Source organism: Scyliorhinus torazame, chromosome 10, assembly GCF_047496885.1.
Source record: "Scyliorhinus torazame isolate Kashiwa2021f chromosome 10, sScyTor2.1, whole genome shotgun sequence".
In the NCBI taxonomy this organism is placed as follows: Eukaryota; Metazoa; Chordata; class Chondrichthyes; order Carcharhiniformes; family Scyliorhinidae; genus Scyliorhinus; species Scyliorhinus torazame.
In genome coordinates, this window is record NC_092716.1 from 38,497,591 (window position 1) to 38,521,947 (window position 24,357).

General features: G+C 48.1%; 1 protein-coding gene across 6 annotated transcripts in view; it reads left to right on the top strand.

Annotated features, from left to right (window-relative positions):
- The window catches only part of pmfbp1 (polyamine modulated factor 1 binding protein 1), a 1,352,449-nt gene that overhangs the window by 1,162,609 nt on the left and 165,483 nt on the right, over nt 1-24,357 (top strand). For all 6 annotated transcript variants that reach the window (XM_072517945.1, XM_072517947.1, XM_072517950.1 and 3 more), the window contains 3 exons: nt 13,559-13,712; nt 15,023-15,190; nt 22,461-22,628. In XM_072517945.1, the coding sequence (XP_072374046.1) occupies nt 13,559-13,712; nt 15,023-15,190; nt 22,461-22,628 (490 nt within the window). The remainder of the gene's footprint in view (nt 1-13,558; nt 13,713-15,022; nt 15,191-22,460; nt 22,629-24,357) is intronic.

Genomic DNA, 24,357 nt, shown 5'->3' on the forward strand with positions numbered 1-24,357 from the left:
AGTGACCCAGAACCGGGATCGAACCTGGGACCTCAGCGCCATGAGGCAGCAGGGTTAACCCACTGCGCCACCGTGCTATCCTTTGAAAAGTTTTCTTTAATGAATATTTGCCCTTTGGCAGTAACACTGACCACTTCTAATATATCCACATCCTTGCAAATTTATAAACCAAAGGCACCAAGAAATGGAAATTCAATGTCTGAAATGACAAGAACTTTTTTATTTGTTTTGTCATAGCACTTCCAGTGATTGATCTCACTTCTCAGAATTACAGAGACGTTCCAACACAGAACGAGGCCGTTTGGCTCATTGTGTCTGCACTTCTCGAGGAAAATGTTTTCGGATGATATCCAGGACACGAATTTGGTAGAATTCCTCACTGAAGCATTTTCTTTTACCAGCCTTCCCAAATCATCCTGTCACCTGCTAATGCTCGCATTCCAAGCATTGTCTGGCATCTTTGAATCTGTCTATATATATGTTTCTGGAACATACCTCTTCATTCACCTGAGGAAGGAGCAGCGCTCCGAAAGCTAGTGACATCGAAACAAACCTGTTGGACTTTAACCTGGTGTTGTAAGACTTCTTACTGTGCTCACCCCAGTCCAACGCCGGCATCTCCACATCACACACTGAGGAGATAGACAGAGGAATATCTAAGTCTAAGCTTCAATGACCAGACTTTGTTAAAGGAAACAAGATGGTGCACATTAGGATCACACTCACATCCCAAGAGTAAACAAAGTGACGCTCTATAGAATTCTATAACACTGGGGGCTGAGGATTTGCACATTTCTTAATTCTGTCACAGGGCGCTGGCATCGCCAGCTGGATGAGCATTTATTGCCTGTCCCCAATTGCCCTTGAGAATGTGGTGGTAGACATGTATATGGACATATTAAGGTGAATTTTTCAGCTCCAATGAACATCAATCACATATTTATTTTTATGAGCCCCCACATAATTGTTGGAGCTGTTGTCTATCAGATGAGACTTGAAGTCAAAGCCCCGCCTGCTTAATGTAAAAGACCACAAGTCACAATTCAAAGTTCTCCCAGTATTCTGATCACATGTATTGTTCAACCAATGATACTCAACTCCATTTCAATGAATAATCAGTTAAAATTTCATTTAGTTTTTACTATCCAAGCGGTTTTAGATGTGCTTCCTCCATTATTTAACATTGCTGCATGTTCATACTGCATTAAGACCAGTTTAACCTTCAGCTTTCCTCGCATAAGTATGCACTTGTATACCACCAACTAAAGTTTACATGTCCCTGGTGGCCTTATTTCCAAACGGGTGGAGTGGGGTGCGGTTCCTCTCCTCACCCTCACCCCTGCCCCATTTTGCTCACCCGGCATAATTCGGGCGGGCGCCGAAATCAGCTACCCACTGACCATAGTTAAATGCATACTCAAGGGTCAATTAGGTTTATTATCGAGACAACTGATCCTGATAATACCTGCCAATGCCATAAAATGTTTGGCATGGGCAGTCGGGCGGGAAGGAAATGGTTGCTCTTTGGGAGCTCTTTCGTGATCTCATGACAATCCCCCCCATTAGGTTAAAGCCCCTCTTCTGAGTCAGCTCGCCACTGACCGTCAGTGGGATCTTCCGGTCCTGCTGAAGCCCACAACTCTTTGCATGGCTTGCCCATCTCGCTGCCGGGTATCTGCCATGGGGCAGGGAGGGGGTTCGGCTTTGGCAGGACTGGAAGATCCCACTGGCAGGAAGGGCTGGAAAATCTCACCCTATGTTCAACTCAAACCACTAACATTTCCTATTTCTGAAGTTCCATTGCCTCATCCCTGATACTCACAAAACAGGTCTTTCACAGGATTTCAGAAATTTAAAAACAACTTGCATTTATATAGTGCCTTTCACGACCACATGACAACCCAAAGTACAGTCATGGTTGTAATATAGGAAATGCAGTCGTCAATGTTCATGCAGCGAACTTCAACAAACAGCAATATGCTAACAAACAGATAATCTGTTGTCTAATGTTGATTGAGAAACAAATAATTGACCAGGATGCCAGAGATAACAATCCTTTGAAACAATGCCATGGGATCTTTTATGTCCACCGGCAAGGGAAGATGCGGCCTCAGTTTTAGATATCTTCTGGAAGAAGGCACCTCCACCAGTGCAACCATCTATCAGTACTGCATTGAAGTGTTGACCTTGATTCTGTGCTCGCATCCTGAAAGGGACTTGAAACCAATGGAGCCACTGCTGAAAGAAGATTATAATTTACAGTAGCCCCTAACACATGGAAATGCTAATATTAATCCCGCTGAAAGCTACCAGAACCTATCTAGGATGCTCTCTTTCCTAACCTTGTACTCAGCATTTCAGGAACAGATGCGGATAGCTACAGTGGTACCAATGGGGGTTTTAAAATGGCTGTGATTGATGACATCTAGAAACCTGGGCAAGAGAGGACTTGGCTGCAGACTGCAACATCTCAGATGTTGCTGAAGCAGTCTAATCCAGGACAGGACTAGTAGAATGGCAAAGAGTGCAAGCATGCTGTTTTCCTCAGAGAGAGCAGCATCTGGAACTCCCATAGAGTCACTGCCACTGAGGCTGCACTCAGCCCTCCAACTGAGAGCAGACAGTAGAAATCTTGTGACCGCACTGAAATCCATCTCCAGGTTACCTCCAAGCTTTATAAACTGGTGGAGATAGTGAAGATCTGAGTGCAGTGGTACTCCTCGGAGCTTTGATCAAAGCTATTGTCACAGACCCCTGACCTAAGAGCCCTGCTGCAGAATCCGAAAAGTTGGTGATGCGCATCATGGTTGACTACAGGGCGTTGTTATCACGCACCAGAAGTGCCCACAATTTGAAAGTGGTCTATTTTACACTCTTTTGAGGAAGTTCCCTGAGGAGCCGTTCAATGCAACAATCAATTCACGTGCACAGCAATCATATTTTAGAGGTTGGGTCTCTCAAGTCTTCATCTGCACCCTCTACAGAAAAGCTAGGCTATGAGCTTGCCCATCAGGGACCTAGTTCCTGTGACGTCCTTCCCACCTGCCCCTGCTGCTTACATGTACTCAGTGCAGAACCCTCTAACTCAACATCTGCGTTGTGCAGGGTTCGGATTTCTGAAGCAGTGCATGCAGAGGTCAGAGAAAATTAGAGTGAATCTTGTGGTAAGTGAGGCACGATCAATTGGACAAAAGACGATAGTTGAATCCAACTGAGGATTTATTGCTATCAGATGTGTGGCCTCCCACAGCAGCTGGCGAAATGGCTGCTAGCTGGAGGACACGCATATTTAGACAGGCAGGGACTACCGGCGCACCTGTAGTACAGGTCCTACCGTACATCACCTAATACAGGTGCAACAGTGGTTTACCTCACCCACTGTTAAAATTGAATCCGGCCGGCGGGGGGGGGGGGGGGGGGGGGGGGGGGGGGGGGGGTGGAACGTGCTGGTGCCAGGTCCCTGAGGGAGACAGTATCCTGGCGGGCGTCGGGGAACGCCACGTAGGCGTACTGGGGGTTTGCGTGGAGCAAGTGCACCCTCTCCACCAACGGGTCCGTCTTGTGGAGTCGGACATGTTTACAGAGAAGCACGGTTCCCGGAGCTGCGAGCCAAGTCGGGAGCGACACCCCGGATGTGGACATCCTGGGAAAGGCAAAAAGACGTTCATGGGGTGTATTGTTCGTGGCAGTGCAGAGTAATAAGCGAATGGAGTGGAGTGCATCAGGGAGGACCTCCTGCCAGCGGTAGGCCGGGAGGTTTTTGGACCGTAGGGCCAGCTGGACAGCCCTCCATACCGTCCCATTCTCCCTTTCTATCTGTCCATTTCCCCGGGGGTTATAGCTCGTTTTGCTGGAGGCGATACCCCTGCTGAGCAGGAACTGACGCAGCTCATCACTCATGAATGAGTATCCCCTGTCACTGTGGATGTAGGTGGGGAAATCAAACAGAGTGAAGATTGTGATGAGGGCTTTAATGACGGTGGCAGCCGTCACAGCCGTAACAGCCTCCCCGAACAGGCGCCGGAATGTGGCGACTAGGGGCTTTTCACAGTAACTTCATTTGAAGCCTACTCGTGACAATAAGCGATTTTCATTTTCATTTCATTTCATGTCGGGGCATGGGATGGCAAAGGGGAATCTGGAGTATTCGTCGATCACACTGAGAAAATATGTGTGACGGTCGCTGGAGGGGAGGGGGCCTTTGAAGTCTACACTGAGGTGTTCAAAGGGGCGGGAGGCCTTCACCAGGCGCGCGCGGTCCGGCCGGTAGAAGTGCAGCTTGCACTCCGCACAGACCTGGCAGTCCCTGGTGATTGTCCTTACTTCCTCGACGGAGTAGGGCAGATTTCGTGCCTCAATGAAGTGGTACAACCGTGTGACTCCTGGGTGACAAAGGCTGCCGTGCAGAGCCCAGAGTCGGTCTATCTGTGCGCTGGCACATGTACCTCGTGATAGGGCGTCTGGAGGTTCGTTGAGTTTGCTGGGGCGATACATAATCTCGTAATTGTAGGTGGAAAGCTTGATTCTCCACCGCAAGATTTTATCATTTTTGATCTTGCCCAGCTGTGTGTTGAACATGAAGGCTACCGACCGTTAGTCAGTGAGGAGAGTGAATCTCCTGCCGGCCAGGTAATGCCTCCAATGCCGCACAGCTTCAACGATAGCTTGGGCTTCCTTTTTGATGGATGAGTGCCGAATTTCTGAGGCATGAAGGGTGTGGGAAAAGAATGCCATGGGCCTGCCTGATTGAGGGTGGCGGCAAGGACAACGTCTGATGCATCGCTTTCTACTTGGAAGGGCAGTGTCTCTACAGCGTGCATTGTGGCCTTGGCAATATCAGCTCTGATCCGGGCGAAGGCCTGTTGGGCCTTGGCCGTCGGGGGAACTGGGTGGACTGTATGAGTGGGCGGGCCTTGTCCGCATAGTTTGGGACCCACTGAGCATAGTACGAAAAGATCCCCAGGCAGCGTTTGAGGGCCTTGGGGCAGTGGGGGAGGGGGAGCTCCATGAGGGGGCGCATGCGGTCGGGATTGGGCCCCAGAACTACGTTCTGGACCACATAGCCGAGGATGGCTAAGCGGTTTGTGCTGAACATGCACTTCTCCTTGTTGTAAGTGAGGTTTAGGAGAGTAGCGGTGTGGAGACATTTAGCACGGTTAGCGTCGTGGTCCTGCTGATCATGGCCGCAGCTGGTGACATTGTCTAGGTAGGGAAAGGTGGCCCGCAACCCGTACCAGTCGACCATTCGGTCCATCACCCTTTGGAAGACCGAGACCCCGTTTGTGACGCCGAAGGGGACCCTAAGGAAGTGGTATAGGCGGCCGTCTGCCGCGAAGGCGGTGTATGGATGGTCCGATTTACAGATGGGGAGCTGGTGGTACGAAGATTTCAGGTCTACCGTTGAGAAGATCCAGTACTGCGCAATCTGGGTAACCATGTCAGATATGCGTGTGAGGGGGTACATGTCGAGCTGCGTGTACCAGTTGATGGTCTGGCTGTAGTCCATGACCATTCGGTGTTTCTCCCCAGTTTTAACTACTACCACTTGGGCTCTCCAGGGGCTGTTGCTGGCCTCGATGTTGCCTTCCCGAAGCAGCCGCTGGACTTCGGACCTGATGAAGGTCTTGACCTGGGTACTGTACCGTTTGCTCCTGGTGGCGACGGGTTTGCAATCTGGAGTTAGATTGGCAAAGAGGGAAGGTGGGTCGACTTTTAAGGTCGCGAGGCCGCACACTGTAAGGGGTGGTAAGGGCCTGCCAAATTTCAGAGATAGGCTCTGGAGGTTGCACTGGAAGTCCAGGCCGAGGATTAGTGCAGCGCAGATGTTAGGGAGGAGGTAGAGGAGGAAGTCGCTGAATTCTAGGCCCTGGACCGTGAGCGTGACCGTACAGTACCCCCGGATCATTACGCAATGGGATCCGGAGGCCAGGGAGATGTTTTGGTTGTCGGGGTGTATCGTGAGGGAGCAGTGCCTTACCGTATCCGGGTGTATGAAGCTTTCGGTGCTCCCGTAGTCCAGCAAACAGGAGGTTACATGTCCGTCGACTTTCACGCGAGAGGATGCGTTGGTCAGGTTATGGGGACGAGACTGGTCGATTGACATGGAGGCGAGTCTTGGTTGGTCGTCGGGTAATGGGGCGGCTGGTGAGCCCGGGTCCTGGAACGCTGGTGGTGCCCATGTGCTGAGGGGTAGACAAGATGGCGGCGCCCGAAGATCTTGAGGGTTACAAAATGGCGGCGCCCATGGAACGCACATTGCGGGGGTGGAACAAGATGGCGGCGCCCATGAAACACACGTGTTGCGTGGAGGGGAAGATGGCGGCGCCCACTGGCTGCACGTGGTCTGAGGGGGGGGATGGCGGCGCCCATTGTTCGTGACTAAGGGGAGTGGGGGTGATAGCGGCTACTGAGCGGGCTTGGCACACCGCAGCGAAGTGGTCCTGCTTCCTGATGGCTTTACAAAGGGCAGCATGGGCTGGGCAGCGTTGGTGGGGGTGCTTCTGTCGGCCGCAAAAATATCATCGGGGGCCCCCGGGGTTCGCTGGCTGGCGTGCAGCGCAGGTGTATTTTGTGGGCAGCGCCCCCGCTGGGGCGGCTGTCTGTGGGATCCACAAAGCATAGGAGGGGTGGGCCGCGCGACTGGGGGTGTAGGACTGGACGTTGCGTAGGGCGACCGTCATGGAGAGCGCTAGCGTTTTAGTCTCTGCGAGGTCGCGCATGGCCCCTTCTAGGAGCCGCTGGCGTATGAGATCTGTCCCGCATAAGGAGGACTGAGTGTTCCATGGCCGTAACGGCCTGACAGTCACAGTCCCGGACTAGTGGGATTAGGGCCCGCCAGAAGTCTTCTATGGACTCACTAGGGAGTTGAGAGCGAGTGGCGAGTGTGTGCCTGGCGAAGAGCGTGTTCGTTTTCTGTGAGTAGTTGTCCTTGAGTAGAGTCATGGCTTCGGCGTAGTCCGGCGGGTCCTGGATTAACGGAAAGACTTTGGAGCTCAACCTGGAATATAAAATCTGAATCTTCTGAGCCTCCGGAACAGGGGTTGGTGCCGCGTTGATATACGCTTCGAAGCAAGCTAGCCAGTGCTGGAAGTCCTTTCTGGCGTCGCTTGAGTGCGGATCTAGCTGCAAGCGATCCTGTTTAATACGGAGGTCCATCCTTAGAAACTGATAGCAATAAATTGAGGCACGGTCAATTGGACAAAAGACGATAGTTGAATCCAACTGAGGCTTTATTGCTATCAGATGTGTGGCCTCCCACAGCAGCTGGCGAAATGGCTGCTAGCTGGAGGACACGCATATTTATACAGGCAGGGACTACCTACGAACCTGTAGTACAGGTCCTACCGTACATCACCTAATACAGGTGCAACAGTGGTTTACCACAGTAAATTGTCCCCCTTCTCATCTGCTGCAGCTGGAATATGGTCTACACTGGAAAAGAGGAGAAACGGATAAGGGTCAGTTCTTAATGGCAAGCGCAAACAGTAGCAGATGAGCGGCAGTCCAATCTAACAGCAGGACTGCATAACAAAGTGTGAGGGAGAGAGCTTAACATGAAGAATGAAGCTCGAGTAGATGGACAAACACCCCACTACCTGTAGCCTCCAGCCTGGTCATCTACCACACTGCCCTCTCTGCCAATGTGCTGCCTCCATTTTTAAAAAAAAAAATTATATTCTCCTTTTTCATATTTCCTCCCAAATTTACACCCAACAATAAACAACAATCAGTAATGAATGCAATGTTAATCCACATATCAATAACACGATCCCATCCTCCCACCAAACCCCAGATATTAGTCCGCATGTTAACGTAAACAAATGACAAAAGGGAATCAAGAACCACCCATAGTCACCATTAACACATACAATCCCCCTCTCCCAACCCTCCCTGCACCCCCCCCCCCCCCCCCCCCCCCCCCCCCAATGTTCGATGTAATCCAATTCTCAAAAGTGCATAATGAATAACGCCCGGTTTACTCCGACAGTCCAAAGGTGTGCAGGTTAGGTAGATTGGCCATGATAAATTGCCCTTAGTGTCCAAAACGTTAGGTGGGGTTACTGGGTTACAGGGATAGGGGTAAGTAGGGTGCTCTTTTCAAGGATCGGTGGAGACTCGATGGGTCGAATGGCATCCTTCTGCACTGTACATTCTAATGTTCTTAACACTCTGCTGCCCCTTGCTGCTCAGACTGTTGTTCCTCCTGAACCTGGACTAACTTGGGCAGATCCTGCTCATCTAGACTAGAACTGGTAAAAATTCAGGGTTTCCTGGAGCCTGCATCACCTTTGCGTGAGTGGATACGTGAACAAATAGCAACGATGCATCAACTCAGCATATTTCTTCGAAACTCCCCTCCATCTTCGAGCCTGTTTAAGCCAATGCTAAATCTGTGCCTGGCATCCATATCGCCATAGAATCTGTCCCGTGCAGAAGGAGGCCATTCGAACCATCGAGTCTGCACCGACCCTCTGAAAGAGCATCCTACCTAGCCCCCACCGCCCTGTCCCACAACCCCATCAAACCTGCACATCATTGGACACTTAAGGAGCAATATAGCATGTTCAATCCACCTAACCTGCACATCTGTGGACTGTGGGAGGAAACCGGAGCACCCAGAGGGAACCCACGCAGACATGGGAGAACGTGCAAACTCCATACAGTCATCCAAGGCCAGAATCAAACCCGGGTCCCTGGTGCTTTGAGGCAGTGGTGCTAAGCACTGTGCCACCATGCCACCTATTAGACATGGCTTCTCTACCCCACCTTGTCCTGCTGAAGGACACTTTGAGGACCACAGATTAGTGTTCCTCACATTCATACATGATCATGTATGGAGCCATTGCACATTGACTGCCACTTGTGAAAACCGTCCTTTGGCAACTATGCAGCTTGGCTCTATTACACTTTAGATTCTAAACAGAGATCATTACCTTGGCATCATAGAAAGACTCAATACATAAGCTCTTGTCAACCATGAGCATTTACCCAGGAGGATGGATGTTTGGAGTCGGGACTTTGCTGCTGACCGCTACCCATTCCCCCGGAGGCACCCTACTCCCTCTCTTCCACCCTGTTCTCGCCCTTCACCCCTGCTTCTGACAGCAGCAGATGCCAATTAAACAATGTACATCAGCTTCAGACCTTGACAGATTTTTGCACGAAGGTGATCCATTGGCATGGGGCAAAGTCCCGTCGTCGTCGTCCCCTCCCCCCACCCACCATCAGCCTATACAATCACCACCTTGACATTCCTCTCCTTTCTGTAAACCTTCAACCTCCTGCAGTTACCATGGATCCTATTATTCTGTATGTGGACACCCAGGCTCTCCTCTGCCCCCACCATGAGACCATCCACTACCTGGCCATCATCCTAACCCTACCTGATCCAGCTCCCCCCTCTGACTGTGACAGGACTCTTTGCCTCCCAGTACCCTCATTCAAACTCCTTGAACTAAACTCATTGGGTCACTTACCCAGCCCTTTAGAGTCATCCCTCTGTAATACTTATTGGCCAGAAAGCTATGACATGATCAGCCATGATCTTATTGAATGGCAAAGCAGCCTCAAGAGGCAAATTAGCCTACTCCTACTCCTAATTTGTATGTTTGTTTGTATGTGTAACCTCTTAACAAACCCCGGGAAAGTCTTGCTTCCTTTCCCAGACACCTTCCTGCCCTTCCCAGCTGATCCTGCCTCGCTTATCCAGAACTTCGGCTACTGGCACCTAATCTCAATTAAAAGGCTGCCATTTGCGAGCAGTCCCCAAGAAGGCCAAAGCAGTGGCTACTCACTCCAAAGTCCAGGAAGAAGTCTACCTCGCCTGGTGCACACCTCCTATATCCAGTCAGAAATGTGAATATATGATTTTCTCAATGGCAGAGAACTTAGCTGGGAGGGGACACTTCATTCTAGCAAGCTGGCCTTTGAATGAACATGCATGAAATGCAAATACGAGCAAAAGAGCTTCCCGACACTGTGTAGTGATCTGCATATACAAAGGGGTTAATGTAAAGACACTACAACTAAGTAATGACTAGAGGGCAGCACTAGAGATGTATAAATAGACAGACGGAAGCAAGGATCACCCTCTTCACAGGAACAGTAGCTAGTGGCCAGACATAGACAGACAGCTCAGCACAGGTGTAGATAATCATAAGTACTTCTTAATCAATCATGTTTATGCAACATCTACTTTAAGCTCTGGAGAGAGAACAAACTTACTCAATAAAGCATTTGCTTCAACTGGAAGACTACGAGCATTATTCGGACATAAGAAATAATATATGGTACCAGAAGTGACTTCAGGAAAGCTTACTAGACAGATTACATAAGGTCCTGAAGGAAAGATCAAAAAGAGAAGAAAAAAATCATACCGGACATTCGACTTGAGAAGGCTTCGCAGCATTCAGATCCCTCTGAGACCAATCGGCGCGATGGACCAAGTTCAAGTTCCACGTCTACTCCAAACGAACGGTAATCTTAAATCTAATTGGAAACTGTTTATACAGCAATCCATATCTTTATGGAAGCACATGATTTGAACATCGCTTCTGAAGCTTGAAAAATAGCTCAGCTTTTATCCTTTGCAGGAAGCTTGATTGCCTTTAAAGTTCCAAGATCATAATTGCAAAAGTTCATTCTACCATCAGGACGTTGACCTTTGGCTTTCTGCTAAATTAAGTTCCCCTGCTCGTAACAAAGCTTCCGCTCAACTTTACAGATGTGACTTTTCATCAGAAAAGATGTTTCTCTTGTTTTTCTTTTCATAGATGCTGCCAGACCTGCTGAGTTTTTCCAACATTTTCTGTTTTTAATTCAGTTTGTGGCATCTGCGCTATTTTATTTCTGCGCTCATGAGTATGCAGTGTAACTATGGGACTGAGCTGTCAACAGTGCTATGGAATAATTGGGCATAAGTAACAACTAATACTTATCTATAAAGTATGAAAATTAAACTTTAATCTTTATATATTGCTATCCTGGAATGTCACATATGTGATCTTGGGTGACCATTGAAGGGATGAAATTGTGCACTTTCATGAGTAGTTTTCACCTTCTCTTCTCTCTCTCTTGGAAGTCGCTCAGTGTCGGGGATGACTTGCTTCCACTCCAGGGAGGTGGCTTCTGCGGTGCCTGAATAGTTCAATCCTGGATCCGCCGACTCTGCCACCGGTTTGGCAGGTGGTGCTTGATGAGGTGGGTGGATGGGACGCTCTGGATTCTGCGCTCTCCTTCCGCTGTTTCCGCTTGGCCTCAAGGTGATTGGCGCCTTCGCAGATGCTTTTTCTCCAGTTTGAATGTTCTACGGCAGTCTTTCAAAGTCGGGGTCGCGATCCATCCGCAGGTGGGTCATGGGCGGGTGTCTGGAGGGTCGCGGAGCTATGCAGCGCGGCGTTCCCGATCGCGGGAAGTAGTGCCAACGTCACGGCAGCCACCGGAGCCCAGCGAGAAAGACTGACTTCTGACGTCAGCTCACTAACCCAGGAGAAGATTTTATTTTAATTCAATGCAGTCTTCCTGCCTGAAGCAGGTTTGTGCTGACGTCACGTGCTTCAGGTGCACGAGAGATCCTCCATTTTGCAGCTGCCAGCATCGCCGGTGTGAACACCAGGGCCTCTGGTGAACAATCCATAAAGAAGAAGCTGAAAACAGGAACAAAACAGAATATAAAGTTGATTACTTGAGGTATGGGTTATTCATTGTACCACTGCAAATCAGGATTTAAAGTTCATGTGTGTTGTGCACAGTGAAGTATTGGCAAATTAAAGTTTACAACACTCAAAACTTCAAAGTCATTTGAAGACTAAGCATGGCGAATTCAAGGACAAACCTCTTTATTTTTTTCAGCGGATGCAGTGAGATCTTCACTCATCAGCTGAAGTCATTATCAGAAATGTATCATTAAATAACAAAGCAAGTGAAATCGTGAGGACCAAGCAGGCTCGCCTGTCACATTAAAGGGAAGTGAAAATGTTGGGGCGCGAAGGTCGGCTGGTGTGGGTCACGAAGTTCGGCTGGCGTTGGTCACAAAGCTCGGCCAGGGTGGGTCACAAAGTTTGGCCGATGTGGGTTGTGAAAGTTGGCTGGGCATAGATCGCGAATGATGCCTGGTTGGTAAAAATGGGTCCTGGGCAAAAAAGTTTGAAAAACACTCTGCTAAGGCAAGCAATTCCCACGAGTCGATGGGGATGTTGCATTTGTTTAGGGAGGCTTTCAGAGTGCTCTTGTAGCATTTCCTCTGCCCTCCTAGTGATCGCTTACCATTGTGGAGCTCGGAGTAGAGCACTTGTTTCAGGAGTCTTGTGTCAGGCATGCAGGCATTGGGGCCCACCCATCGCAGCTAGTTGAGCATGATCTGTGCCTCGATACTGGGGATAATGGCCTGGGAAAGGATGCTCATGTTAGTACGTCTAAATGCCAGTGGAGTTTCAGGATTTTGCGGAGGCAACGTTGGTAATATCTCTCCAGGGATTTGAGGTGCCTGCTGTACATTGTCCATGTTTTGATGCAGACAGGAAGGCGAGGACCACGGCTCCTCTGTAGACCATGAGCCTCGTGCTGAATTTGAGATCTCGGGCTTCGAAGACTCTGTTCCTCAGGGGTCCAAAGGCTGCACTGGCGCATTGGAGTCAATGCTGGATTTTGTCATCAATGTCTGCTCCCACCGAGAGGAGGCTCCCGAGGTATGGGAAATAATCCACATTGTCCAAGTGCTCACGTGGATCTTGATGGTCGGGGGGCAGTATTGTATGGCAGGAGCAGGTGGTAGAGAACCTTTGTGTTCCGGATGTTAGTCTTGAGGCCCATTCTCTCATATGCCTCGGTGAATGCATCGACGATGGTTTGTAGCTCAGAATGTGCGTGCACACAAACATCATCTGTGTACTGCAGATCAATGACAGAGATTGGGTGGTCTTAGTTCTGGCCTGGGGGAGGCGAAGGTTGAACAGTCTCCTGCTTGTCCGGATGGTTAGCTCCACCCCAGAGGGGAGCTTCAGGGTGTCAGGGTAGAGTGTTGCTGCGAGGAAAGATGGACAAGAGCGTTGGTGCGATGACGCAACACTATTTGAAACCCTGTACGCAGCCGTGTATGAAAATAAAACTTTAATCTTTACATATTGCTATTGGGCAGCACAGTGGTTAGCACTGTTGCTTCACAGCGCCAGGGTCCCAGGTTCGATTCCCGGCTTGGGTCACTGTCTGTTGGAGTCTGCATGTTCACCCTTTGTCTGCGTGGGTTTCCTCCGGGTGCTCCGGTTTCCTCCCACAAAGTCCCAAAAGACGTACTGTTCGGTGAATTGGACATTCTGAATTCTCCCTCTATGTATCCAAGCAGGCATTGGAATGTGACGACTAGGGGCTTTTCACAGTAACTTCATTGCAGTGTTAATGTAAGTCTATTTGTGACAATAAAGATTATTATTATTATCCTGGAACATATATAACCTTGCATGACCATTTAAGGGATGAAATTGTGCACTTTTAAGAGTAGTTTTTAACCACAGCAGCAACGACATCCTTAATCGGATTCATTATTTTTTACTAAAATACGTAGGGTACAGATTGAAAAGCTCAAAGCTGAGAATGCCCAGAACAAACAGAGTCATGAAAGTGCAGTCACAGAAGGACTCAAGTATCAGCAATCAATCTGCAAAATGGAGATGGAAGTCAGCAACAGCAGAGAGCAAATGAAAATGCTACAAGAGCAGGTGGGTGAACAATGAACTGAATTTTCCTGTCTCCATGGAGATCTGTGGGGACTGGGAAAGCGGTCGGAATCCCCCTTCAGGACAGTGCTCCTTAACCATGGGCAAGCCACCATGGAAATCAATTAAGTTGATTAAGTTCCCAGTTAAGGACCATTTTCCCCCAAGTATTCCGGCCTTGCTCCACAACTGTTTTAGGAACCCTGCAAGGCTGCGGGGGCGACCTCTCACCTGGAGGTCAGCAGGCCCTGGGTGGCTGAATTTATTGGCAGGATCAGGAGGCCGCAATGCTCACCGGGACCCAGGAGTGGACACTCCTCTATAGGGGCAGTTCTCCACCCTAACAGTATTTTGTCAGTTTTTTCTCCACTAATGTGGAAGGCTTCAATGAGTGCCTCCATTTTGAGCCACCTCTTGAAAGATCCTGTTCTCCAGTAATGTTCCATCTCTCCCAATGGGGTTACCTTCTGGACGTTTTGCTGTGGGCACTGCTGTGGGGCCTCCTTCTTTCCTGTTCCACCTGGCGTCCTTACTTAAACAGCGAACTGGGAGGTGACCAATTAGAAGGCTGCCTCATGTAAAGTAGCTCTGGCAGACTTGCTGAAGTCTGATGTTAGTGCCACACGCAGATCCTGAACTCACAGGCATCAGGAACTCTCTGTTGGGACCATATAGCTCATGCTTTGCTTGAGGCGGGATCCCAATTGACCACTTCTAGATTCATGGCCAGTTAAGGACAGCAAGTGGGTTTGAAAGACATGAGGGTGAGGTGAGTGCTACTGGAACAGAAAGGTGAGTGTGAAGACACTCAAAGTGGTGGTGTTCTTGGAAGACTGCGGAAAATTTTGAATTAAAGAAGGCCAATAGTTGTTAGGGTCATTGGTGTGGAAGGAAAATTGCTCCCACAGGAAAGGTTATGGCCACAGCTGCACTATTTCATACATGCGGCACATTCATTGGGTCAGTGAAACGATGGCCTGCTGCCGAGAAACTGCCTACAAGTTGCTTCCAGCCTCCAGACTCAATAAGGGGGCAGTCCATTGCTGGGAAAATGCAGGTGGGTTCTGAAAATGGGCACTCAGTGGGGCCTTAACTGGCTGCCTCTCTCTCTGGAGCAACTTGTCGAGTACGTGGCAATCCAACCGTTGGAAACCTGCCCTGAGGGGGGGACGTTATCACGGAGCCATCCAGACAAGAAACTTTCCCTCCACCACCCCTCCCGCACTGGCTCCAACTAGGGTCAGCTAAAACTGACCCCAGGGTTTTATCTTCAAATGCAAATCATCTTTGCTTCTGATTTTGGTTATTCTTAGATTCGCCAGAAGGAAAGCGAGAGCAAGAGACTTCGGGAAGAGTTAAAAATAGAACAAATGAGACAAGAAGAGTTACAAAAACAGTCTCAGAAATTGAAAGACCGAGTAGGAGAGCTAGAAAGAGAAATTGACAAACTGAATGCCAAATTTAAAGCCAATACCCAGCTGGTAAGTCAGAGCACTAAATTGTGCGTGTAATCTTTACAAGCACAGTATAAAATATAAACAAGCAGATATTTAATGACAAAGTTTTAATACAGATCATTTTGAACACAATTATTTTCTGATTACGAATACTGCAAGTTTTCTCTTTAGAAATGTCATTATACTAGGGCAGCACGGTGGCGCAGTGGTTAGCACTACTGTCTCACGGCGCCGAGGTCCCAGGTTCGACCCCGGCTCTGGGTCACTGTCCGTGTGGAGTTTGCACATTCTCCCCGTGTTTGCATGGGTTTCGCCCCCACAACCCAAAGATGTGCAGGCTAGGTGTATTGGCCACGCTAAATTGCCCCTTAATTGGAAAAAATGCATTGGGTACTCTAAATTTATTTTAAAAAATAAATGTTATCATACTCTTTTGCTGAGTACTGTGCAGCAGGTTCCAACAGAAGGAAAGGCATTTGAACATACATGTAAATAGACAAATGAGCAGTAGACGGCCATTCAGAAGGGATTCAAAGATGGTGATGCCATTGAGTGTCAAGAGGAGATGGTTAAATTCTCTCTTGTTGAAGATGGTCGTTGTGTGACACGAATGTCATGTGCCACTTATCAACCCAAGCCTGAATATTGTCCAGGTCTTGCTCCATGCACGCATAGACTGCTTCATTTTCTGAGGAGTCACGACTGGTACTGAATACTATGCAATCATCAACGAGCATTCCACTTCCCATCTTATGTTGGTGGGAAGGTCATTGATGAAACAGCTGAAGATGGTTGGGCCTAGGACACTTGCCTAAGGAAGTCTTACAGCGAAGTCCTGGGGGTGAGATGATTGGTCTCCAACCATCACAACCATCTTTCTTTGTGCTCATTATTACTCCACCCAATAGTTTACCCCTTAATTTCCATTGACTTCAAAGCTTTGCCACTCTCTAACAAATGCAGTCTTGATGTCAAGGGCAATCACTCCCATCACTCCCATCTTTCATTCAGCTCTTTTGTCCATGTTTGAGCCAATGAGGTCAAGAGCCCCAATGTAACACAAACTGAGCATCGGTGAACAGGTTGTTGCTATGTAAGCAGTGATTGATAGCACTGCCAATGACACATTCCGTTACTTTTCTATTCCCTCATAACACAGTGGGTGTACCTACACCACATGGACTGTAGCAGTTCAAGAAGGCAGTTCACCACCACCTTCTCGAAGGCAATGAGGGATGCGCAACAAATGCTGGCCTAGCCAACAAAACCCAGAGCCATAAAAATAATTTTTTTTTAAATCTTGAGACATTGCTCTTCCAAACTCTGTCTACTCTCTTTTGTTATTGGATTACTTGGCCTACAAGCAAAAATCAGAGTGAGGAGTTACAAGTATTAGAAGCATGTTTTGTTGTCTCATTGCTGTTCATGGTAAAGGATTATTATGTGCACATTTATCATGCGGTAACAGGGGCTGGTTTAGCACAGTGGGCTAAACAGCTGGCTTGTAATGCAGAACAAGGCCAGCAGCGCGGGTTCAATTCCCGTACCGGCCTCCCCAAACAGGCGCCGGAATGTGGCGACTAGGGGCGTTTCACAGTAACTTCATTGAAGCCTACTTGTGACAATAAGTGATTATTATTATTATTATTAACATTTAGATCGAACATTTTTTGGGGTGAAACCATCCAAGGAAATGTGCGAGCATAGGAACAGTGATGACTAATTGTTGTATAGGGTGCCCTGCTGCAGCATCGGAATGGATGGTATCTGTTCAAAAGACTGCTCTATAGTTTTATGTAAGAAATAATTTGTGGCATGCACACTTTACCCACCTACAATGTAGAATGTCACTGAGGGTGCTTGTCTTAGTTGATCTGGTGGGATCACAGAACGTTTGCCTGACTTGAAACCATGGGCGGATTTCTTCGTCCCGCCACGCCAGGTTTCTGGTTCAGCACGCCATCGGAACTCTCCGTTTCGCCGACTGGTCAATGGGGTTTCCCATTGTGGGGCAGCCCCATGCCGTCAGGAAACCCCCCGGCTGCCGGCAAAATGGAGCATCCCGACGGCGAAGAATTCAGCCCCATGTATTTAGGGTGACTGAGACGACTAATATGCAGTGCCACTTCTCCCCATGCATTCTGCTTGTCAAACAAGCTCATCTCCTCTAATATAAAATAAGAACAGAAAATGCTGGATAAACTCAACCGGTCTGTCAGCATCTGTGGAGAGAGAAACAAAGTTAACATTTCAAGTCTGAATGACACTTCTTCAGAACGAGAGAGGAGTAGAAATGAAATATCCATGTCACCCGGGTCCACTCCACCATCGCCTCAACCCTTCATCCCCTTCCCATAGCACCTTCTCATGTAATCACAGAAGGTTCAACACCTGCTCCTTTACATCCTCCCTCCTCACGGTCCAAGGGCCCAAACACTCCATCAGGTGAAGCAGCATTTCACTTGCACCTCCTTCAATTTGGTCTACTGTATTCGCTACTCCCAATGCCATCTCCACTACATTTGTGGACTGTAGGTTGGGAAAAGTCAGGCAAGACCCCTCTCAAGCTCTGGAATGAACCCCCAAAGTGAAAATGTTCAGAGCGGCGATGACCTTGAAGGACACCGGGAACAGGTATCCACCTCCTCCACGTGGTGCCAAGTCCACAACATCCCCTTGTTGAGGTGGAGCCTCCTTGGCACATGCTGTCCGACATCTCTTCAAACGACCTGTACACCTTGGATCATCGCTCACCTCCCTCTCTGGGTCCCTCCCCGGACTGATGGGTGGCCTAATCCTCAGGGTGTGAGGCGGGCCCTGCACATGGACTGACGCCTCGAGCCTCTGCCAACGCTGCTGCCACTGCCTTCTCCTGCATCTGTCCACCTGGACGGCCAATGCCACAACTAGGGCAGCTGCTGCAAGGTCCACTCTATCATCCATAATATTATAGAATTGGAGAGGGTGTGAGACCGACAATCAGTTTGGCTTCCACCCCATTGCCCCCTAATCCCCAAAGCCACCCCAACTCTTACATTCCCCACTGTCTCTCAGGATGGCATCTCCCCCCCCCCCCCCCCACCCCCCAGCCACAGCAGGGGCCCATTGGCACCAGACCCCAGCTGGGAACGGAACTGGGACCAGGCCCGAGTACCCTCTGGTCACGGGGGTATGGTTGTTGGCTGCTGCCCCTGCAGTGTTCAGGCAATGTGTCCGGGCCGCAAAGTCTGATTGGGATGTCGGGGCGTTACACCCACACATGGCACATCTACCCACAGGTATCCACTTGGAAGCTGTGTAGTGCTCCCATTACTGACATTGTCAATTCTTTATTAGCGATAGCCTTCAGCTGTGTGGCCAGAGGCTGCGACGGTTGGTGGGCCCCATATTGCCACAGATGAAAGGAAATTAAAATCGCTTATTGTCACAAGTAGGCTTCAAATTAAGTTACAGTGAAAAGCCCCTAGTCGCCACATTACGGCGCCTGTTCGGGGAGGCTGGTACGGGAATTGAACCGTGCTGCTGGCCTGCCTTGGTCTGCTTTAAAAGCCAGCGATTTAGCCCAGTGTGCTAAACCAGCCCCTCTATCCTGTGGGTGTTCGGTGGGACGGATATACAGAAGCTGAGGTTGTCCCTGGTAGGGTATACACAGTCTCCCCTGGTAGGATGTACATGATCGTGGGGGTGGCATGTTCGACCTGTGGGCGCTGAGTCCCTCGCCCACCCCTCCACCGGTGGCGGCTGACACCCCAACCAGGCCTGACCCCCCCCCCCCCCCCTCCTAGGGGCTCCCACACTTCCGCCCTCTTCCCTCCCTCCAGAGCACTGGGGCAGTAACCCCAGCACCCCCAGGCTAATTGCCTGTTTACCAAGATGGCTGCTCACCTCCTCCGATCCCCACATCAGCCCCTCCAGCAGCCATTGTATTAGCTTCAAATGGATGTGCTAAACGGCACTTACATGACCACTTGCTGGGGAGCCAGTTAGATCATAGGATGCTGTTAGATAGTGGATCCTTCCCGTTAATGGGATGGAGTTTGGCATTAATTAGTGATTGTTGGTTTCTGCCACGCCACAGCAGAATCTTAATATCACTTTGACAAAGAGTCATCAGACTCGAAAAGTTAGCTATTTTCTCTCCCTACAGATGCTGCCAGACCTGCTGAGATTTTTCAGCATTTTCTCTTTCGTTTCAGATTCCAGCATCCACAGTAATTTGCTTTTATCTTGATATCGCCAACAGGAGCAGGCCTGGGTGCATGCTTCCCGATTTCGGACTGTCCCGTGATCTAACCGGCCCGCTCAGATTCCAGCCTGGCGTGGCCGTTAGATCTCGTCCAACACCTTTAGACTGTGAACTCTCCCCTCTATCCGGACCCGTTTTTTGTTTTCAGTGTTCTTGATATTTCCCCATGCAAACATCCCAGCCCCACCCCCAAGTCTCCCACAGCGCTATCTGTCACTTATTCTTCATTTTGCTTTGACTGAACACTGACCTTTCTTCGACTGTTAACACATTCTGCTATCTTACTTTCATGCCACTATTAGCATTTCTTTTGTCCTTAATGTCACCATTAATACTCCCTTTGTCTTGAGTCCATGTCAACTTTGTCAATCTCTCTTTAGCTCAGACTCATCTCTAACCTTCTAGTCTGGCCCATTTCTTCTACCCCCCCCCCCCCCCACCACACCCTCCCCAACTATATAATCAATTACATTGATATCCCTCTCCAGTTCTGCAGAAGAGTCATATGGAATCAAAATGTTAACTGTTTCTCACCCCACAGATGCTGTCAGACCAGCTCCATTCTCCTAATTGCACAGAAATTCCTTCCTCTGACGAAGGCCCACCGTAGCTGCTGGAAGTCCTCAAGTCCCTAATGAAGTGCAAGTTTCTAATGACAAACACTATTCACACTCAGAGCTTACTATAAATATTTAACTAGGCCTGACCCTGGAAAGTTAGGTGGGATTAGACGCCTTCCATTCACAGCCATCAATTCCATTCTATTCTATTTCTCTCCTGCGCATTCTATGAACTCCAAAGAAAATTCACAAATTCTAAGCATTTGCATTAACAAATGTGATGGGGTAACACCTATTTATCGAGAAACGTTTATTCGCATCTATTATTTTGAAATATTTAACTGCATAGAATTACCATAGCTGCTGCTATGCACTGTGCTCCCCCAATATTAAATACATGTTTGAACAGGTTGCTAAAGGTTAAACCAATAGATGTAAAAGTCAGTAATGAAAACCTCTGATCTTCAAACACATGCTTCCCTTGAGACAGACTTACACTTAGCTGAAATGATGAATGCCTTACTCTAGAGAATAAATCTGAATATATTTTGGAGGGTTTATGAATTGAGACAAATTAACCCTTTCAGTGGAAACTTCAAGATTTTTAATGTTTGAACATCTTGAATAAAATTAGAGCTGAATGTTGAATATGTTTGCATGAATACATAATGATGCATAAGTAGATTCTTAATTATTACATGTAAGCTAATTCGAGTTTTGTTTTTCTCTTGCTAAAGGTGATTTCTGATGGGATTAGCTTCTTCCCCACCTGAAATAACTTCCTATTTACTATTGTATAATCCTGTACTTTCCATTGTTGTTCAGCAAATATACTTTTGTGCACAATATTCAATTCCAAATTCATCCCGCCTTCCTCAATCAGGTGATATGCTTGTCATTTTCCCACCTCTGCTGGTATTTTACTAGTGGCAGGATAGGTTATGGTCAGCTTGCCTGCCCTTAGGCCAATTGAGGCCCTAAAATGGCCAAATAATATTCACTTAAGGAGCGTCTTCCGGTCACCGCCACAGATATTTTACTAGCAGCAGGTAGGCATGTCACCCCTGGGGAGGCTGCCCCTTTAAAATCTGGCAGCCTTCCTGTGGGGTTAGGGAATGGCAGTAGAGGCTGGTAATGCATAGGTCTATCCTGATCAAGCATGACTGGCCCAGAGAGCTCTACCCACACCAGCAGCAAGGGCTGCCATGGCTGAAAGAACCCCCCAACTGCCATTATTATCAAGCTCCCCCACCCCTCCAGCACCAACCTCTCTCACTGGGGCCCGCCTTATTGGCTCTGCCAATCCCTGATCTCACTTACCTTTACTGTGGACCTTGTCATTGACCCAGGGCCTGCTGTAATCTCAGCAGTGGTCATCGCTCGGCAGTGTCGCTGCTGGGTCTGAAGGGCTGCAGGCCCCCTGATTAGCTATCTGCCTTTGGAGTTGGGGCATTCTGTCTGTTATGGGCCAGGGTTTAGAGAGCCTCAAAGTGTATCATGGAGTTCCCCTACCCACAGCTTTTAATAGATTGTGGCATGGGGAGCACACAGCCCACTCTACAGGTGTGGTACAGCAGAAATGGAAAAGTATTTTTTTAAAGCAAAACAATGTTTATTCAATGAACTCAAGTTAACCTTTTTAAAACATACAATGAACATCTTAGCAACCATTAATTCAAATACAACCCCCAAAGACTACAACACTAAGTAATCCTTTAAGCTTTCCTTTTAACATCCATACGACTTAAAACACCTTTTACCGGAAGCACATCAGGTTAATATCACTACTGTTATTAGTTTTAAATAACCAGGATCGATTTACAGTCTTTAGATTACAGAGAGAGATTCATACACCTTCTGGCTGTGACTGCAGCTATCCAGCTCTGAAAACGAAACTAAAACACACCCTGCAGCCTGCTCAAAAACTAAAGTAAAAAGCTGACAGACAGCCCAGCTCCACCCACTCTCTGACATCACTGCACCCATTTCTTAAAGGTACTCCCACTACAGATATTTATATACACACCCATTTATAAACACCCATTCCTTAAAGGTACTCACATGACATGTCTCAGACAGGCAGAAGCCACGACTTCAGGTAATGATTGCCTGAACAATAGAAAATTCAGTCATTCTTCAAAGGCCAGCAGAGACGGGCTTGCCTCTGACTTTCCAGCAGGTCCACTGTTTCCAAATAAAATCCCGGCCATCAGGCCCATCTATTTATTAATGTGAAAATTTAAGACCTTGCAAATAAGAATCATTAATAATTCAAACTTGCAACAATTACAAGTATGTTTATGTAGCTTATATTCAGCCATAGAATTAAATTCTTCTTCAAAGTACTTCCTACTGTTAGGACCTTCAAAAATATGTATATGGGTTTGATTATTAATGAATAAACCTTATTAGTGAATTTTGTGAGGCGAGTAATCAACAAGAAGCAGAAAACCACAGCAAAAATAATGCCACAAATTTTCTCTTGCAGCTGAAGGAGAGGGAAGATCATATTTTGAGCCTAGAAGATGATTTAGCCCAGTTGCAGAGAAAGCACCAAACTCTACTCAATGAATACAAAAACTGTGAATCAGAGCTTCAGGTGGCCCAGACAAATCTTTCAACAGCTCACAAACAGAACAAGTATTACAGTGACGAGGTAAGAATGGTATTATTGTTCTAGTTCATCTGTAGTTTATTAAATTATAGAAACATACAAGAATGAATCCACAACAGGTACAGCGCACAAGTTAGAGATATTGCTTTCAGCATAAAAAAAGTGTTGAATGACAAACAGTGCAGAGTCAGACCAAGTTTCAAAATAACAATTTTTTTTTAGTATTCGTTTTGCAAATTTGCCCTCAACAAGACAAAGAACAACACGTGCTGGATTAGAATATTTTCCAATTCAGCCATCTGGTATTGAGCATTCCTAGGTAAAAGGAATGTGACATGCAGATTAAAGTTCCTTCTACTCTGCTGCAAATATGCTGCAAAAGAACAATATGGGCGTGATCAAACAGCGTGACGCTCAAAAAGCAACGCGCCGCAGCTCAACGTGGTCGATGGAAGCCGGGGGACCCCGCTTCCGGAATCTAGCCAGCTCGCAACGCCTCGCAAGATCTTGAAATGTGACTCCTGCCCATTATGGTCTTCCGCAATCACCTCCAGGAGACAGGGCTCCAGTCGCAGCGCCAACACCTTGGCAAGTAGCTTAGCATCTGCGTTTAATAATCCTTAATCTATTTTTTTTTAAAATTCTATTATTGTCACAAGTAAGCGTACATTAACTCTTCAATGAAGTTGCTGTGAAAAGCCCCTAGTCGCCACGTTCTGGCGCTTGTTCGGGTACACAGAGGGAAAATTCAGAATGTCCAATCCACCTAACAGCATGTCTTTTGGGACTTGTGGGAGGAAACCGGAGCACCCGGAGGAAACCCACGCAGGCAAGGGGAGAACATGCAGACTCCCCACAGACAGTGACCCAAGCCAGAATCGAACCTGGAAACCTGGCACCGTAAAGCAACAGTGCTAGCCACTGTGCTACTGTGCTGCCCCATAATACCAATATGGGTCAATATGACCCACACTCCGTGTGGTCATAGAAGTCATAGAATTTACAGTGCAGAAGGGGGCCATTCAGCCCATTGGGTCTGCACCGACCCTTGGAAAGAGCACCCCATTTAAGCCCATGCCTCCACCCTATCCCCGTTACCCAGTAACACCACCTAATATTTTGGACACTGAGGGGCAATTTAGCATGGCCAATCCACCTAACCTGCACATCTTTGGACTGTTGGAGGAAGCCGGAGCACCCGGAGGAAACACACGCAGACATGGGGAGAAAGTGCAAACTTCACACAGACAGTCACCCGAGGCCAGAATTGAACCTGGGACCCTGAAGCTGTGAGGCAGCAGTGCTAACCACTTTGCCACCGTGCCGCCCTTTTTGTAATCAGTGGCCCTTGTCCTTCTTCAGTATAAGAGAAAAGAAGCCTGCAGGAGCGTGGCGGACATCAAACCCCGAGACAAGGAGCCATTGAACATGTCCACCGTCAATGGAGTAAACTGGCCCATAAACTATTTATAAAACTCGATAAGGAACTAATTCGGCCCGGGAGCTTTACCTGTTTGCATTAGTCCCATACCTTTTGGTATCTCCTCAGGGCTTAATGGTGCTTCCAACTCCTCCCGTCTCCCCCTCCACCGGAAAGGACAACCCATTTAAGAATATCGACACGCCCAAACTCCCCTCCGGAGGTTCTGACCTGTAAAGACTCTTAGAGAATGTCTCAAAAGCCGTATTACCTTTAACCGGGGCAGTGACCAAGCTGCCACCTGAACCCTAATCTGAATAATAGAGAAGGTTGAAGCATTCGCAACAATCT